General features: G+C 36.7%; 1 protein-coding gene across 8 annotated transcripts in view; it reads left to right on the top strand.

Annotated features, from left to right (window-relative positions):
• RBPJ (recombination signal binding protein for immunoglobulin kappa J region) overlaps positions 1-11,297 on the top strand; it is a 63,010-nt gene extending 51,713 nt beyond the window's left edge. For 6 of the 8 annotated variants that reach the window (XM_026071084.1, XM_026071082.1, XM_026071081.1 and 3 more), the window contains 4 exons: positions 2,016-2,156; positions 6,031-6,186; positions 6,890-6,993; positions 7,108-11,297. In XM_026071084.1, the coding sequence (XP_025926869.1) occupies positions 2,016-2,156; positions 6,031-6,186; positions 6,890-6,993; positions 7,108-7,423 (717 nt within the window). In that variant the 3' untranslated portion in view covers positions 7,424-11,297. The remainder of the gene's footprint in view (positions 1-2,015; positions 2,157-6,030; positions 6,187-6,889; positions 6,994-7,107) is intronic. The other 2 variants (XM_026071080.1, XM_026071083.1) reach the window with 1 other exon arrangement.
• The last annotated feature ends 8,632 nt before the right edge of the window (positions 11,298-19,929 follow it).

Below are 19,929 nucleotides of genomic sequence, written 5' to 3'. Positions count from 1 at the left end.
AAATTTTCTAAAGTCAAACTTGCAAAAGTAAATTACTCTGCAGGCTCTTCTTAAGAAAAAGTAAGTCAAGTTTAGAAATGGTAACGTATTTCCTAGTGTAGCAAAATACTTTAAATACTGATATTAAATAGATGAGTAATTTCTTTGCAGACAATAGGACTACTCTACTTGTTAAGAGTTTAGCACCATTTTAAGTGCTTTACTGATTTGAATCTAAAAGCACTTCTGTGTGCTTCTAAGGATACATAATTATACCAATATCATTGTGCAGAAACATTTTGGACCTTTACTAATGCTGTTTTAAATATGTAACGTTGTAAATGCATTTTGAATAACAATTAAAAGAAAAAACAATTTCAACCCTGGTCTTTGTCACAGATACAAAACTGATTAGAAGCACTTATGGTTCATGAACCAAAAAAATAAACATTGGTGGATACCATTGGGTCATGTGTATTTTTAAAACAAATTTAAGTGGAATTATAGGGTTTTTTTTCCTGTTTTATGCACTTAAATGCCAGCCTAAATGGAATTTTGTATGGCTGATAATAAACCATATTTCACATGAGATCTTTGGTGAAATTGTGGTTTGTCAGCCTGTTATGAATTCTACATGAGGGTTTGCTAATTCCACTTTCAATTTGAAATGTTTTTCTTAGAACATGCCAAGGTAAAACCAAACTTCCCTGCAGGCAGACTTTTGTTTCACCTTCCCAGAGGTATTTTACTATGACTGTACTGAGAACTTTTCTCCTATTATCAGACTCTGCTAGAAGATAAGTCTGCTCAGAGTAAATGGAATAAAATGATGATTTAAATAGATCTCAATTTTTATTAGATCATGTTACTTGACAGGAAAATCCAGACTTGTTTGCTACTGATCTGGTTCAGCATGAAATTCAGTAGGAGGATTCCACTTTATTCATGGGCTTCATGTAAACATTGCTTACTGCCTAAAGGAGATGCCGTCATTTATGACTCCAGAAACCATATGTATAGGTAGAAATAGATTAAAAGAAGTCAAGCTAAAGGTTCCTGTTGTGTTTGCTATTTGGAACATGTGTCATGCTGCCTTCAAGACTGATTGAAGGTGACGTGATTTAAAGGTAACTTGCAGACTTTTTATAGGTTGATGTGAAGAACTTTGAAGAAACAAGTTAACCTTGAAAATTATATTGCTAATAATGCCATTTATTATCATTAGAAATCCCAGAGGACATGGTTGGCTTTCTGATTGTCGGCTTAGAAATCTTCAAGCACTATGGCTGCTGCTTCTGCTGATGTTGCATAAAATGAAGTATTAACTTTTTTCTAGAAGTTGAGTTAAAATTCCAAGCTACAGATTTCCACTGTCTGTAAGGGAATAACTTTTTTAATTTTTAAAAAATAAAATACTGTAACAGCTTTGAATTAAGACAGCAGATTTTTGCATTGAACTTCCAGATGTAAGGAATGATTGTTCTTTGCAGTTGTCTTTAAGTAACATTTAATGACCAACTATCGTTAGATGCACTATGATCGTTGTGTTTGCAAAATTGTACTTAAGGACATCTGAATACTTATAATGTAATTCTTTATTTTCAACTACTTTAGTTCAGCAACCAGTCTGCCACAGTCTGTTCTTAATGCTATCAGTAGTGGAAGCACATGCTTCTGTAAAAGTATGTTAGTACTTGACCTCCTGCTCTTTTGTATCAGGAAATGGAACAAAAGTAGATTTTGCTGTTTTGTGAAGCGTGGACTTTTTTCCCCACTCTTATAGCAAACAAGATAAAATATATATGCATGCAGCACCTGTTACGTTGAAGCTGTAGTACCAAGCATCACTTTAATATTGTATCTTTGTTGTCAAAAGTATTAGAAATTATGGAACAAATGTTAGTATTAGAACAGTGAGGTATTGGAATTAAAAAAATATGACCTTTCACTTCCTTTGCTAACATTACTTATGTAATCTCCAGTGTAATGGAATACAGAAATTGTCCTAACTATGTATGTGCAATTCTCATTCACAGATAATTCGAAAAGTGGATAAACAAACAGCATTACTGGATGCAGATGATCCAGTATCACAGCTCCATAAATGTGCATTCTACCTTAAGGACACTGAGAGAATGTATTTGTGCCTTTCCCAGGAGAGAATCATACAATTTCAAGTAAGTTGTTTAAACCTGTTCTACCAGATGAGAAGTATGGTTGCAGAGTCTTTCCAAATTGTCCCAAAATGTGTATAAATGTCACTTTTGCAGGTTTTTTTGAATGTGAGTCTAATTTTGTTTTGAAAACACAGAGGATGAAAAGTAATACCTGTCCTGTTTCAAATCTGTTTTTCTTTTCTCATATCCCTCTTCCAGATCTGTATAGACAATGAATTTATATTTTATCAACTATGAACTCGTGCATGCTTGGCTTAACAAGTTGACATATGCCAACAGAGTTGTACTAATTATGTATGTGTCTGCTCTTAGCTTACAGAAAATAGGAAATGATGCAACTCATCGTGATCTTACTTCTTTAGAAACTTAGCAGAGTTGCACTGTCTTGCTCCTGCCTAAGAACATAAGCATAGGAAGTTACTGTAGTTGGCCATGGTAACTTATAAAGCCAAAGAAATTTGATTTGGAAAATTAACCTTTTCATGAAATCTTGTGTCTTTAAAGTATGTAGCCATCTCTGTCTTCAATTATTTGTTTCTCCAGCAGGGGGAGAACAATATCCCTAGCAAGTTACTGTGACAGGAATGAACCCCAAGGAAGAGCTGTAAAAAATGTCATGGTGTGCAGCTGCTTTGGCAGCTTATACAATGTGCTAACAAACTCTTCTTTCAGTCTCATGTGTAGGTTAGCATGTTTGTAGCAGATTTTCAGTGTGATAATTCCCGTCAGGGTAACAAGACAGGGACTAAGTTCAGGCCTACATGAGTATTGCTCCATCTTCTCTTTAAACCTCCAGGGCAGCTCAAATAGCAAAGGGTATTGGGAGATTACACTGTGATCTACGAAGATGGCCACACTTGGAAAAGACTCAGGACTTTCTAGGAGAACAGCTCTAGCTTCTAGGGGTAGAAGGGTAGGAAAGGTAGATGTAGGAAAAGGGGGAAGCTAACCTTTTAAAGATTTTTTGTAATTTAAGGGAAGAGACAAGAAGACTGGTGAGGGCTGAGCTGACCTCTATCCTGAATTGAGACTGTGGAAAGAAAATACCAGAGGCCTTGTTCATATTTCAGGAAACATATTCATGACCTGTGGCTCAGAAGAGAGCAGATCTCTCGGTTCTGCCCACAGATAGCAGAGATACCTAGCAGCATACTTTCTCATAATGGACAATGGACTCTTGTCAGAACAGAAAGCAAAGAAACAGGAATTGCAGTGACTGAGGATCAGCCTTGCCCTTTGATCTTTCTCAGACTACTTTGTGGGGGAGAGCTGCATGAAGAAGCAACTCCTGCTTCTCTAACAGCTGCCTGTTCAGTATCCTGGAAATGCATGTGGGAGTACAGGGACATCCTCACACTCCTCAGTTTGTGCACTCATAGAGCTCAGTCTGATAAGAGCTATGAGTTTTACAGGGCTAGGGCTAGGATAAAAGGACAAGGCCACCCTCTCTTCTGAATTTCTTTAGTAGAGTAGGAAAAGCAAGGCTACCACTTGCTTCCTTGCTGAATAAAATCTGCCAAACTTGCACATAGGGCTGTTATCACTGTCTGGTAAGTGAAATCACTATGAAAAATAAGCATTGTCTGCCAGTGTCAGGAGAGAGGTCCCATTTTATCTGTTTCTTCCTTTGAACTATAAGACCAAAACCAGGGAAACGGACATGTGTATCATCTTTCACCTGCCCACTGCTCCACACTCACTGCTGAATATAAGTCCTAGGACAAGAGCCTAACTGAACTGTGATCAGAGTAAAAAGCTTTGCTTTAGGGTGACAGTTTTTTCTTGGGTGAATGGAAACAGCTGAGTATAGAGAAATTAGAAGATTAAAGCAGAGAGGCTGTAAAAAGTCAGAAGGTCAACATGAACCTACTTGAAAATTGAACTTCAGTTTTTGAAGTACCAGACAGATCTGTTTTTAAAGATGGTCATATATTCTGGAGAATACAGAAATAATATAAATAGTGCCTTACTGGTTCAGAGCAATAGCCCATTTTGAGCCCAGCATCTATTTCTAATAACAGCGATAAGAGATGCTGTCTAGAGAGAGCAGGCAAACCCTGGTCACTTTCTGCAGTCAATTCCCCTTGTCCTCACCTGCATCCACATAGGGACGTAGGAGGATACATTCCTGGCTTTGCTCTACCTTTTAGTATCAGTTTGTAGACGTGCAGTCCATTAGCTTGTCTGATTCCTTTTGAATGTGCTGATGCTGTCTTTGGAGCCTCATGTGGCAGTAAGTTCCAGAGGTTTCCTATCTTCTGTGTAGAGAGCTTTTGTTGTATGTGTTTTGAATAATCTAATAGTTTCTCTGCGTGATTCCTAGTTGCAGTTTTGCAGGATTTGGTGAATAATAGTTCTGCATTCACCTTGCCCATCATCATCTTAATTTCTTCTCTCCAAATTGGAGTCCCAGTCTTTTTAATTTCTTCTCCTAAGACCAGCAGCTCCAACCCCTTGATGATTTTAGTTGCCCTTCTCTGTACCCAGAACTGCACACTGTTGCAGATGTGGGTTAACCAAGGTCCTACAATGGCTAACTAATATCTGATATCTTATTCTCCTTTTCTGATGGTGCCCAACATTGTGTTGACTTTTTAGGCTGCCACTGCACATTGAGCTGGTGATTTCAGAAGACGGTCAGTGGTGACTCCAGGAACCTGAGTTGTAACTACCAGTTCAACTCATTCATTTTTGATACCCAAGTTTTTATCTGTTTTGAGTTGAAGCATGTTGGTCCATTCAGCTTCAGGAATTGTAGTCTCTCTGATAACATGTAGGAGAAATGTCATACCTCAAAATAGTAGATAACAGTTTCTCTTTTTAGAGTTAAGCTAGTAGTTTAGAAGCCTCATAAGGTTCTATTTCTAATAAGAATATCAATTGGGTCCTGACCTGGCAAAGATCTCTAGGCACTATCCTAGTTGCACACTTATCTTGCAAGCTGTTTTCTGCGTTTTTTCACCTGATCATATCAGAATGAAGAGTGCACCTGAATTCAGCTTTGGTCTCAACTTCCTTTCATCTGAACTGGGCAATTTGTGCTAATTGAAGTTTATCTAACAATTAAAAAGAGTGAAAAGATGCCTAGATATCCTGAGCTTTATGAAAGAAAACAAACAGAATTTAGGTATTAAAATTTGAATTTCTGAGTACATTCTTTCCTGTACCTGTTTTTAAACCTTATATGCAGAATTTCCTTATTGACTGTTAGACTATGGAATTGTTCAGAGAAGCTTTAGTTGCCAGAAGAATATAGCTGTCAATGTATTTTATATCTTTTTGGACTAATTTGGTAATATATTTTCAAGGAAACAAGGAAAATTTCTGACTCATTTGCCATTTCAGTTTCTGCCCATGGCCTTGTACAAACACTGAAATATAAGTTTGTATTTTCCATCGTTTTGTGGATGATGAAGAACTCCTTTTAAAAAAAAAATCTAGGTACTTGGGCAGATGTAAAACGTAATTAATAAAATATGTCCACTTCAGTCTGCAGCAGTTTTGATCACTTTAGAGTAGGGTTTTTTGTATCAATGACAAAGTAGCTCCTCCTTTTGCTATAGTTTGTGTTTGTTAATGGTCATTGTATAATGTTAATACTTTGAAAGCAGAACTAAAATTAAAATAATAAACAGAAGGTTGGAGAGTGGGCTATATCATCATAGGTAAGAGTTACAATGTCTTCAGAGGTTTTAGTTTTTTACCAGTTTTGCTGAGCAGCATGCGACTATTTCTCTATTGCATTTTGTTAGAAGAAAAAGAATACGAAACATTTTTGAAATAGCAGACGTTGTTACTGACTCAGTTGTTTTTTAGCTCTGTAACTGTCAAACGAATCTACAGATCAGGTGCAAAACTGTTTTTTCTTACTAAGGCCACTCCATGCCCAAAAGAACCAAATAAAGAAATGATTAATGATGGAGCTTCTTGGACAATCATTAGCACAGATAAAGCAGAATACACATTTTATGAGGGGATGGGACCGGTCCATGCTCCAGTAACACCTGTGCCTGTTGTAGAAAGTCTTCAAGTAAGTGATTTTTTTTTTTWAAATAAACTTTTTAATGTGAAAATATTTTGTGGTACTGATTTAACCTTCCTAGTACCTTTATGGATTATTGTAGAAAAACATTCCTACCAGTTTTATAAATAGGAAATGACATTGCTATAATTTTTCTTGATTATGTTCCAAAATACTCGAGCATATTCATCACTGGAATAACATTAATACTGTTTTGTATGTTAAGAATTTTTTTTATCTTAAAATACTGTGATAGGTATATCCTTAGGACTTATACTTCTGTTGGATTATTTAGAATTTATTTTGGCTCTTAAAACAGCCAATTACACAGCAAACAGAGCCAGACTGAATCCTTATTAAGGAAATCTGCTTTCTGCTGCTGAAAATCATGAAGTTCTAATGTGTTCTGTGAAAGATTCTTTGATCTTTGTTTTCAAAGCCTTGCTTGTTGACTGCTTTATTGTAAGTGGCCACTATGAAGAACTACAAGTTACTTTAGGCTTTCCAATTGTTTGGCAGTATCTTTTTTTCTTCATAGCTCAGCTGTGTAGGTGTGTTTATTTCTGTTTTATCCAGCTAATAAAAACAGCATTGTGTAGAATTCTTGTATGCCCTGTGAAGAAATTTCTTCTGTTTTTTGAGGAGTGGTTGTTTGTTTTTACTAATATATCTGGTTTTGTTGAGTTTTCTTCTCTCATCACTCCCTTTCCAGTTGAATGGTGGCGGGGATGTAGCAATGCTCGAACTTACAGGACAGAACTTCACTCCAAATTTACGTGTCTGGTTTGGGGATGTGGAAGCTGAAACCATGTACAGGTACAGAATTTTCTACTGCTTTTTTGGTTTTTACATTTTACTGAATACTTTGAATAGCGTCTAATAATTTTTGAAGCTGTTGTATTATTCTTAGTTCACTCTCCTGTTTTCCAGATGTGCAGAGAGCATGCTATGTGTTGTTCCAGATATTTCTGCGTTTCGAGAGGGTTGGAGGTGGGTCCGTCAGCCAGTCCAGGTTCCAGTAACTTTGGTCCGTAATGATGGCATAATTTACTCCACCAGCCTTACCTTTACATATACACCGGAACCAGGGCCACGACCACACTGCAGCGCTGCTGGAGCAATCCTCAGAGCCAACTCAAGCCTCATGGCTTCTAGTGAAACAAATACAAACAGCGAGGGAAGTTACACAAATGTCAGTACAAATCCAACCAATGTCACATCATCTACAGCAACTGTAGTTTCCTAACTACCGTTGTTTGTTTGGACTTTAACTGACTTTTAAGTGCTACATTCAAGAGAACTGAACAATTTTTGTGGTTTCATGGGAAAACACCTTTCCGTTTTAGGTGATGTTATTTGAACCTTGTACCTGCAAGTGCTGATCTTAAATATAGAAGCCACAATAAAAAAAAATACATCCGAAACATAATAACTTTATTGAAAATCTATTTTTCAGCTGTTTTTTTTAATGGGCAAGAAATAAAAATGTGGCTGGGATACATGTTGAGCAAACTAGAAAACATGAACACATAGTTTTTATGGACCAAGGAACTTGTATAAGCTTTAGTATAAAAGGTACATTTTCACCATACCTTTTTTGTATCACAACATATAGTACACTTTTGTTACCAAATAGTTTATATTTTTTTTTCCTCTGAGCTTTTGCTCTGAAGTATATTCAGGTTCCAAGCCTGACCATGCTTGTATAATCTAATTACCATACTCTTCCAGTTTAAAAAATATATATATATTTTTGGTCTGTGGCTGGAACTGTTCCTTTTTTTAAACTGAAGTCTTGTGACTTTTTATGAACTGAAATTGTTTTTATTTCAGCAAGTAGAACCTTGTAAAGGCCAGCATATTTTTTTTAAGATTATATGAAGTCTGTGCAAAAGCTTTAAAAAATGCCTCTGCCTTGCCTGCAATACATGCAATGTATGTTAACTTTAGTGCTCTGTTTTCAGTCATTGTTAATAGTTATTTCTGTTTTCCTTTTTTTAAAATATGTATTTATAGTGATAATTCATGAGGTTCTAACATTACGTGAGGTTTTTTTAAAGTGGCATCTCAAGCAGTCATGTTAATGATTGTTCACGTCACAGGCATACGTTGGTGTTTTTGAAGGGTTGTTACTGTGTTTCTCCCCCTCTTCCTTGCTCAGTCATATTGCATCAGAAAATGTTTCAGGATCTGTTCAGGTTTTCTAATCTTGTACATAATTTGTATTAAGTGTAAGTTAAATGTTTTATTTCAGAAGTGGAATGTTCCCAATAACTTCATTTGGCAGCATGTCTTCTGTCTTGTTGGCATGTAACTAAAATATCATGAGAAGTATGTGCTACAAATGGGATTGGTAGGTGATGCCCTTCATCACCGGGAATCACAAAAAGCATGTTTTTCTTCATACTGTTGAGTAAATTAGGCCAGACTTTGGTGTAAGGCTTGTACTGAGAACGTGCTTTCATTGTGAAGTGATCATACCATAATAACTAGAAGTAAATTTTATTACTTAGAAATGGGCAAATAGAAAACGGTAAAAGCACTATCAAGATGTCAACTCCTCCCATCCTTATTTCCTGTGGGTTTCTCTTTCCCTGCCAACAGCTTGTGCAATGTTCCAGTCTTCTCTCCATCATAAATTTAAGGCTCATTTGCACTTTGACTTTGTTGGTTGTTGTGTGTGTTTTTCACTTTAACCTTGCCATGTTTTATCCCTCCTTGTAAACCTGCCTGCTTCATTTGTATTTGAAAATATATCCCAGTAGTTCATTTGTAGTCACAGAACTAGGCATAGACTCATAGGACAAGTTCTGATAGCGACCTTCCTCTTTAAAAGCCAAAATACAAATTTGATGGTGTGTTCAGCCTTTACTATACCCTGAAGCAAGAGCCACAACTGCAGTGTAAACATGAACCTGTGGCTTTCTACAGTGCATTGCCTTCAGGCTTATCTGTTGACCATTTTCATAGGGTTATTTTCTGACCACTTATTCCAGTTTCAACACCGCCACCATTTTAAAGCATTGTCTCTGCACCATGTTTGTCTGCTGCGATGCTCCATTCTGATGCTTGCTTCAGTGCTCCATTGAACATGTTTTGTATATCTTGAAAACAATGTGGTTAAAGGAAGAAATCAGTTACAAAACACATTTAGCTAATAGTTTGTCAGTGCCACTGTCCTTCTAAAATGTGCTTGTATTCCACCACAGGCCTTCATATTTGCTATTCTGTATTATGATACTTATTCCCATGACATAGTCACAATGCTGGTTCTTAGCACTAGTGAATACTGCCTCACCTCATCTCTGTTTCAGTGACCAAGGGCAGAATTCATTGTGGCCTTATCTCTGTTTTAAACTGTTTACTGGCATTTACTTGCAAATCTGTTTACTTGTGTATGTGCTATGTAACTTTCTTTTAATTGTTTTGTGGCAGGAATCATTTCACAGTGTTTTTGTTAGAAGCACATAAGTATCTTACAATACTGCTTCATTCAAGGGCCACAGTTTTTCAGCACTAATTAGACTGAGAATTAACATAAGTGATATGTATCAGATTTAGAAGGATATTCCAAAACAAGACATTATATACACACAGTAGGTAAACCATAACAAGCCTTTTAACCTTCAAAGAATATTTTAAATAGCTTTTCAGAACTTGACACCTGCTTTTATATTCATTATTTTAAAATTTTTACATATAAATGCAATACTTTTTATATTCAGTTTCTTTTCTTGCAATAAGTTTGCCCAATAGAGTATATTATAATATTCTTTGACTTGTAAAGAATCTAACTACTTAGCCTAATTTCTGCTGTTTTACACACTACAGCCTAGTGGGTGAAAAAAAGGTTATTAAATTCTGCTTACAAGACCATTTAAAACCCTGTATTTTTCCTTGGGCTTGTGGCTCCATTGTTGCCAGTAGGTAATTTGTAGTACAGAAATGGTCTTCCAGGTCCTTACTGTTGTTAAGATGTCCAGTTGTTCAGATATATTATCTTCCTGAACTTTTTCCTGTGGGGTGATATTGTTACATTTATTGGCCTTGTGAGCTGTTAATCAATTTTCATGATATTAACAATATCTAAAGATTTTGATTAAACTACTTTTAGAATGTTTCAGTATGAAACTATTATAACTGTTCAACTTTAGCTGTTAAGTCTGCTGTTAATTCTATGTACATAGAAAATGAGTCTGTGTTCAGAATGTTGTTCTAGTTCCAACTTTAGGATGAAAAAGCAAATTAAGTGCTCAAATTTAGCTATGCCTTTTCTTGTTTTCTTTTTGTTTGGAACTGCATTTCAGAATTCAACACTAGCATAGTCTTTAATAACCTGCTGCTGATGTTTTTCCTAATTATTTGCCCCTGAAGGTTTCCCACGACTGTGTTAATAATGATATTCTATCCTTTTTATTGCACAGACTTATAAGATCAGAATGGTTACCTGAAAAGGCATGAACTGAAGAAATAAATCTGTGAATTCCCCGTACACATAATATTAATGCCAAGTGAAACTAATTAGCTATCATAAGTAAGCTACCCACTGTAGACTAAATGACTCCATAGAGGTGTCCATTTTGAAACTAAATGCTCTTCAATTATTAACCATATTATTTACTTTCTTTCAAAAGCAGCTGTGTTTATGAGTACTGAACAAATGTGTATACTTTCCTGTGCCAGACTTTTGAGTTTGTTTTCAAGCACTGTACTGTGGGATTGAGTGGCAGCTTTGTTAGAAAAAGAAGTATATTAGGGTTTCTACTTAACCCTTTTAGGACTGAACGATTTCTTCCCTTTATAAAAAAGTTGTAAAATAAATGAGCAGTTCTAACTTTGTTAACATTTTTCTATGTTCAGCACTGCATTTGCCCCATATGGAGGTGCTGTGCTAATTGCTTTCTTTTTTTTTTTTATCCTGTAGCATGTGTATACATTCAGTCTTAAAAGGGTTATTTTTACAAACTGTGCACCTGTAAAGTTTCTTAGCAATAAGGTAGAAAATTGAGCAAGTTTTTACCATAATTTTGTAGAATTAATTGCTCAGTTCCATATTTCATCAAGAAAAAAAACCCTGCAATATGGGCGGTTTTGAGGAATAAATAAAAGTGAAATGTAAACCACATGAAAGTGTTTTTGTCAAGTGTACTCTCTGTGCGTATGTGCATATAATATCTGGTTTCATTTTTTTTAAAATGCAAAAGATAAAATGCCATGCTACTGTTGATGCAACAAATATAATTGAACATCTATATGATGATAGCATAAAGGTAGTTATGATTTGATCAGATGTTGGAATTTGCCATGTTTTTGCATATTTTTTTCAATGTTATATATGGAATAAGTTGGGGTTTTTTGTTTTGTTTTTGTTTTTTTTTTTTGGCAAAAGAACAGTGAGGTCATCAGTGGAACCAGAACAACAAAAAAGAAGACCAAGCCCAGGAGTGGAGAAGTCATCAGTAGTTATGAGGCTATGCGCACTGGACTCCAATTAAACGGGATATTGAATGTCCACCCAAAAAGCTGGTCTCCAAATCTAAATCTGTTTCATAATGGCTTGTATAATTGCTGGAGTTAGACAAGAGACTGTTTTTTCCAATAATGTAAAAAAAAAAAAAAAAAGAACCGGTTCACTTTTTGATATTATTTATTAAATAAGAAAATATGAACTGTTTAATTGTTTAACTTTAGCAACTTTATTATTACAAATAGTTTATCTGATTTATTTTCATCCTGTTCCTCGGGTGCAGACTGTCTGATATTTCTTTTGATTGGTTAATAATTAGATCTACAGAAATTGAGCAAGCTGGCTTTTTTCTTGCTTTGAGAGAATACTCTAGTAGGGCCATAAGTACTAACAGGAAATTATATCTTTGGCTTGCAAGCACAAGTGAGACAGTAAAAAACAAAAGTTTCTGAGACTTGAAAAGAGATGGGAAGTGGACACAGCAGAGAGAGAATTTGGAACGGTAGAAATTCCTACCATTGTAGAAGTACTGCTAGTTTTGTACTAAGCTAGTGCAAAAGTTACTAGTTTAGTTGTAAGACAGCAAAGGGGCCAGAATTGGTTGCTAAGAAGGTGTGGTGAGAGCGAGAGAGGGAGATTTGATGATTTAAATAGATTATAAGGAAGCATTATAGATTTTCTTGAAACATCTGTGTGGGTAAATGTAGCTCTTATGGTTTAAGACGCATAAAAATTCAACATTGGTCGAGCAGATAAATTTCTGCTGTTTGTAACAGGGACAGTAGGGGCAGGTTACATTTCAAAAGTATTTAAAAGATGACTTTATCATTCCAGAAATGGACTGCAGTTGACTCAGACTCTTCTAGAAGACAGTAGAAATTAGATCCCTTCTGAGGTTTTGGCAAAAAGAAAGGGTCACTTGCTAATCTTCAATGTTGGTATATTTGGAAGAAACAGAGGGTGTGGGGTGCTGATCCTACATGAAGAACTACCAATTAAAAAAGAAATCTCTCCCTCTAAACCTTGCCAATTAGCTATGCAGGTAGTCTGAATAAAATCCTGTTAAAATCCAGAGTAAAGGTTTAAAAGGAAAATTGTGTGGAATTATTTGGCTAGAGGAAAAAGACAGGAGGATTACACTGAACATTGCCATTTCAGAACATGAGGATTACAGAACTGGGACAGGTAGCTCACCTTTCTCTGTGGTGTGGCGTGCTTCTCAGAAGCATAAAAAACTGTACAGGCTCCAGTTTGGGGATTAGCATGCGTGCAGAGAATATTTACTTCTGATATCCAGTAGTGCACACTTAGTGTGAAGCCAAACACATGAGGAGTTACAGCCTGTTTTTTTGGTTTTTTTGTTCCTGCGTTGAATATCAACAGTAATTATGTACGCTAAGTAAAAGTAAGTTCAGGAAGTCTTGACTCTCTAGAGAAGCAAACTTGCAGGCTAACTGCGCACTGTCTGAGAAAGAATAAAGATAAAGAATTTGATAAAGAATTTGTCATCTTTCAAATTCTTTGTCTCCTTGTTCAAGCATGAAAAAAGGTGACTAAAAGTTTGCTGTCATCTTTTCCATGCACTATTGCTTTTGTATTCTAGTGTCGCTTCCCTTATTTTTGTGTAGTTTTTCTCAGAACCTGGAAATTCTGCTCTATAACTTAAGAGATGAGTGAGTCAGTGTTAAATAAGATGAACTATAAGTTTTAAGATTACTTTCTGTAATCTCTCTGTGCTGTTTCTAGTGCTGTGCTGGGGGGGGGAGGGATAGAAGAAAGAGAGTGTGTGTGTGTGTGTGTGTGTGTGTGTGTGTGTGTGTGTGTGTGTGTTTGGGGGGGGGGGTCGTTTGTTTGTTTTTACCTGTCTGTAGGTATATTGAATAGAAGTTTCTACAGACCTGCCCTTAATGATCTGCAGTTCTTTATCCTGAGATGATGCACTTAATTTGAAGCCATATAATTTCTACTTTTTTCTAATATAGAAATTCTTTGCTTGTCATTATCCATTTTTATTTATAATTACTGTCATATTCTCTCAACTATGTTCATATAAACCTTAAATCTTCTTTGCTCTTAAATAACTTACATACTTTTGTACCATTTGCTGATTTGTCCCCTGGGAAATTTGTCAGTCTCTGCTTCTGTAAGTCACTACAGATACATTCAACAGGCAGCCTGTGACTTTGTGCCGTTCAAACTACTTCTGTATCTCTGCCTCTATCACTTACTCTCTCCTGTAGCTTCTTGTGAGTGACTTTGCTTGAGGCCTTTGACATATAAATAAATTATAGCAACTGCATTAATTTGTTCATTGCTGTATCGATACATGAAGACATTTATAATAAATTGCAATTGATTGGCCATCCTTTACAGAAACCTAGCTTTAAAGCTAAGTTTATATCATCAGAATTTTTAAAGAACTTTATAGTTCTATTTTTAGTAATTCCAACAACTGTATTAAGCATAGAAGCACAAATCTATACATATGATGTTTTATGTCTTCGAATTATCTGTTTTAATAGCAAGCTGGCCACAAATGTATAATTAGTTCTCACCTAAAATTTCTGAATGAGTTTTAATTCAGTCTTGGGCCCAGTGACTTTTTTGAGTGAACCAGTTTGTTCTGGTGTTTCTTCTTGATTTTGCTAATTCTGGTAGAATTTGACCCAATCTATTTAGAGCTAATCCAGCTGAGGTATTTGTGCTGTGAAACAGAATGTGCTAAAAAGATCCCAAGATCCACACTGGTGTATTCATCAAGGATGACAAACATGACAGCAGTGATTTCAAACTTGGCTTTTTTTGTCTCCATTCAATACAACTGCATCTGCAGTTGCAGCATCTGCAAATCTAGACAACTACAGCTGCAGATTTGTTTGCATGATACTTGTGCATGTAGTTGCAGAATTTAGTTGTGTGAACTCTAAATATTTCTTTACTTGCATAAACATGTCCCCCACAACACTCTAGATATCTATATATGAAACCCAAAAGACACAGATGACTGGTTTGTGCCCTGTTGTCTTCCATTGGTCCTTTTACTCCTCGTTAATCTATTGATTTGGGGCTTTTTTTTTTCTTTTCCTATTCTTGAACTTTTTGTTCTCAGCTGGGTGTGCTTGCTCTTCAAATTCCATTCCAATGGAAAAGAAAGCAGTTCTGTTGTTCTTTTACCCTGCTTGAATTTTGTAAGCATTGTAGTCTGATTTGTATAAAAGTCGTTTCAGGCATTGTGATTAACTATATTTGCTAAGATACAATCTGGCAATCTGCAGTAATACAAAGCAGAAAGACAGCATTCTGCAATGACAACAAAACCTTTTTCTTCAAAAATAAACTCCCAGTGTTAAATCTGATATCGACAAATCAGACAACTGACACAAAGTTCTTGATGAAGCAGGGGTCTGGTTTACCTTTTTCTAGATGATGATGTCTTGTATCCGTACTGTGCAGGTTACAGATTAATGATTACAAATTTCAGAGTAGTGCTCCAAACCAATGACTCTGAATGGCCTGATGTGGATTAACGTTTGTGTGGATGTGTGTATCTGTTTTGACAGTCCTCTTGCCACCCCATACTGCTTTTTGCAGCATGCCTGGGTGGAAGGAGCCGTCTGGTTTCTGGACTCTACCTGCAGTGGGGACTTCCGTCAGGGAGAGTGATGTTTATTTCAACTTCCCAGTTTTAAACATTCAGAAGTTTTAAAGTTCTAAATCAATTTTTGGCAAACAGTTTTACTTTGCAGATTAAATAGACATATAAACAATAATCTGAAAAAAATGGTGTATTCCTTATTTAACTTTCAAGTAATGTTGATAAAATTCTATCCCTTRTTTTAGGAGAAGTCCAAGAGGTGAGTGTTTAAGCTTTCAAACATGTCTGCGGTTCCTAACAAGTGGCTAATTTTTCAATATAATAACAATTTTATGCTTTTCACTACTGTGGAGTATTTTGCTATGGGAAAGAGAGAGAGTGGTGTTTGTTTGTTTGTTTGTTTTTGTCTTTCTACCTTCAGATACCCTGGTCATTATCTAAGCTGTTCTGAACCAAACATATTTCATCATAAAACTTGTGATCCAGCTGTCTTTATATCCTGGACTGCTTTGAAATTCAGAGCTTGGATTGGTAAATTTTGATAAAATTCTACTTTTGCATAAAATATTTTTTGCTGACAGTTTTTCAGTAAACAGATACAGAAAACAGATACAGCTTATCAATATGAATGTGTTAAATTAGAAAACAAACAAAAACCCCGAACTCTACCTCTTTCCTCTCACAGAAAGTTAAGGTGACAAAGCAGTAGACTAGACTTGCTACCCGAATGTGACTATCTTCACAGCAAGAAAAAAATTTAAATGGGTCATGCAATCACAGCTCTTTAAAATCATGTGCGAGACTCTATGTGTTTGCAGCTAGCTCATCTAGCTATATTGAGAAATACAGGTATGAAATATGGATAGAGTTTTGTTTTTCATCTGCTAGGATCTGAGGGAAGTTTATTAATCAGTTTCTCATTAAATGACAATCCAACCTCTCTCTCTTCCTCCTGCCCTTCCATCCTGTTTTAACAAACAAGTCAACAAGCAAATTTTTTGTGGCCAGTCATATTAGAGTGAACATTGTCAGCGCTGATGTTTATCTTGTTTCTGTTAATGCAGTGTTTACTAGGAAAATGTACCTCTCTTTTTTTTCTTTTTAAAATGATATTTAAATGTAAGTCAGCTTGTGAAGTGTTCTCCAGAAAAGTACTATGACGTGTGCAAGGTAAACTGGACTTTTTCATTTTTCTGATGCAGAAAATTCATAGTCTTAATATAGTAACATCCCTATACAAAGCAAGTTTGTCCAGGTCCCTGGTGGGGCTTGAAACAATGAGTTTAGACCTTAAGTTAGACATAAGTATCACCAAATTCTTATGTAAGATGGAAGGAGAGAAGTAACAGCAGATGTGAACACTAGTTTTTAAGTCAGGCTGCTGGAAATTTCAGGACTGATATGAGTTACTTAGTCCCTTATGAGTCATGTAATGGATACATTTACTAAAATTTGACTGTTACTTGCCATATAGGCCAAGAGGATAAATTGTTTTATTTTTACTGGTGGAATGATCACACATGAAACCCCTCTGTCAAGTACCAGCTAGGGAAAGTCACCTTAATGGGCAGAATTTGATTCATTTTCTTCTAAAAACTTAATATAAGATGAGAAAAATCAAAGAACTTAATGGTTGGATAGCAATATAATAAGATGTTGGACTCTAGCAGAACTGACTGACAATCTTTATAGTTCTCTAGCAATTCATTGTCGTGAGTAAATGCTCTAGTAGAAGCTCAGGTACAAAATATGAAATGATGTATGAGATATCTTCTAGGTAAACTCTGGCATGTTTGCAATCCAAGGGGAGAGCATACTGAATTTACCTAATGCTAACAAGTTTGCTGTATTTTACTAGGCCATAAGGCCAAGTAAAAAATATGTGGGAAAAGATAAAAAGTAAGACATTTGTCAAGATGCTTGCTTTGGATGCAAAGTTGGGACATGAGTTCAGGTCTCTTGCATCCCATCAAAGTACAATAATTGTTGCTCCAGGGATTTATCATCTGTATTTCCCTGTTTTTCCAATTCAGGTTAGTTCACAGATGTCGATGCAACCTCAGATGGGAGAGGCTGAGGAAGCCTCTCTCCCAGGTAACCATTTGTGGGTCCATTTCCCCTGGCATAGAAGAGGCCATGGCTTGAGGCCATGGCTTAAGTCCTCTTGAAGCAGGAACAAGAACTTAAACTTGATTCTCTCTCCTCTTAAGTCAGAAATTCTGTCTTGGACTAGAGAAGTTTTCTCTCCCTGCAGAAAAGGCTCACTGTGATTGGTTCATCTCCATCAAAAAGTTTACATTCAGCAGTTTAACAGCAAAACTCCTGACTATCTCTCACCTCATCTAACTTCCCAGTTGAAGTTGGATTGTAAAGTTCTTCAAGCAGTGGCTTATATCCTGAGATGCAGAAACATGAATGACCTGGTGCGCACAAAAGGAAAGCCAAGTCATGGTGACTGAGGATGCTAAGGAACCATCACCTCCAGCACTTTGGGGTCCTTGATAAGGATCCGGGCACAGCAAACCACAGAAATGCAATGGATAGGAATGGATTTGTGTATAAGGGAAGCTGTGGGTTAGTAGACTTAAGCTGCTGGCCAGAAAAGTCTTACTGGCTGTTGTTTGGTCAGGAATATGTCAGTAATGTGCTGGTTTGCTACTTGCTAAGCCACCTAAATGAGATGGCCTGGTGTGCAGCTGAACTTTTGAATGGAAAGGTTCAGGATTGTCAGCTTGGAGGAAGAGCTAAAAATTTAAATATGAAACAAAGGAAGAATTGTTTTCTTGTAAATAATACAACCACCCCACCACCACCTTACTGCAACAGTAAATCTGTTCTATCTACTGTAAATAACCCAGAGGAAAATAAAGGAACCGTGCACTTTGGCTGAGCAGACTGACTGCAGCTCCTGTGGCCTCCTGAGCCCCAGCTCCTGTGGCCCTTTGCAAAGGGCTAAGTGGGGCAGAACAAAATGTCCCCCCAGACACAGCTGAGCACCTGCATTTAAGGCCAGTGGGACAAACACTTGAAAATTAATGGACAAGCTCTTCTCTCAGATACTTGGAGAAATGATTGGTTGTGCTTTATTCTGCCATCCTTACCCAGGCAAAACCTCACTGGTGACAGCAGAATCTGCAAACGTAAGCCCAAAATTGTTTGCAGGGGCTGCTATTTGGGAACGAACAGGATTAGATGGGACTGATTCCAGACTGGATTTGAAATTAGAATTAGCTATTGATGACGAAGCATACAAGCTTTCCAAGCAATCAGCAGCACCTCAGGTATGCAGCACTTTTATGTGGAACATTTCTTGCAAGTTTTATCCCTTTCTGAAGATTTCTGTTGCAGGTGTAAACCATCTCATCTACTCCCCTCTGCTAAAAGAGACAGTTAAATGTCAGCATTTTAAACTAATTTCCTCTTGCTTCAGTAAAGACACAAGCTGCTTTCAGGGCCCTGAAAATGCCTCTCCCACTTCACCAGGTGCCAAAAATTTTAACTCAGGCTTGCCCTGCTGTTCAAACCTCTGCCTCCCTTCACACTACATATAAGTGCGTAATGCTTAAAATGTATTGCAATAGGTGAGATGCAGAAAATAGGTGCGTGTCTTCCCTTATTTTTAATGCAGTGGTAGGCCACTCTAAGATGTAGATTAGTTGTCACCTCTCACTTCACACCATGGAAAGAGCCGAAGGGCCCTAAAGCAAGAAGCAGAGTTGTGCAAAATGTTCCAGACATTTTAGAAAGGCAACTTGCCAGAGATTACATGGAAATCCTGAAATAATAGTAAAACTGGACTGGAGTTTGAGGCTAACCAAAATGTGTCAGGAGCAATTAATTTTCTGAAAAATTTCAGACAAAATTGCTGAATATAGCTTTGCTAGTGAATTGTGTGTGAGGGCGTTAGATCTGACGTGCTCCATGTGGAAAAGGAGAATTGCTAGAATTAGAGATTTCTTATAGCAGACGAAAGAGAAAGGTTCATACTAAAGCTATGAAGTGAAGCAAAGGCACCTTGAGCCTGCTTTGAAATTTTGCGGTATAAAGCAAAAAGTAGAAGTAAAGTTATTTAATTGTATTATTAAGAAGCAGGTGTTTCTAAGCGAGCAGGTGAAGAAATGTATCATTTACAAGTCTGGTCCCTTTTTCAAAAGCCTGTCTGACTGCTTTCTGAGATAACTGATCACACAGGTGGAGAGAGTCTCACAGGTGCAGGAAAGTACTCACAGAGCTCTTACACAAATAGGTTCCTCTGGACAGGACCAAGGACAAATGTGAGTAAATAACTATTCTTGGCTCCAAAGCAAAGTCTGAAGCTGCACAGATGGCTACTTTGAGTCCACAGGCATATGGAAATAATATCAATGTTCTTCAGTTTGTTTTGTGTAGTAGTAGATTAGACAAAATTATTCAAACTAAATTGGGAGTAAGCACAGGCGCAATATGAATCAGTTCCAAAATTACATTTTGGTAAGTTTATATTAATTTAAAAACATGCTGCTCTTGGTAGAGTTAGCAAAAGAATTGAATTTACAAGGCACTGTAGTCTAAGCAAGCATGCAGTTTTGGAAATAATTATCTAGTGAAGCCAACTGGTAGCAACGAGACGTATAACAGACTGCTCTTGCCAGTTGTCCAAATGAGGCTGCGAGAGCACCGGGGGGAAGTTTGCTGGAAGCGAGCTGGAGAT

This window comes from Apteryx rowi, unplaced genomic scaffold, assembly GCF_003343035.1.
Source record: "Apteryx rowi isolate R43461 unplaced genomic scaffold, aptRow1 scaffold_321, whole genome shotgun sequence".
NCBI classification, from domain to species: Eukaryota; Metazoa; Chordata; class Aves; order Apterygiformes; family Apterygidae; genus Apteryx; species Apteryx rowi.
The sequence above is the reverse complement of the archived record's forward strand: the minus strand, read 5'-3'. Positions and strand labels throughout refer to the sequence as shown.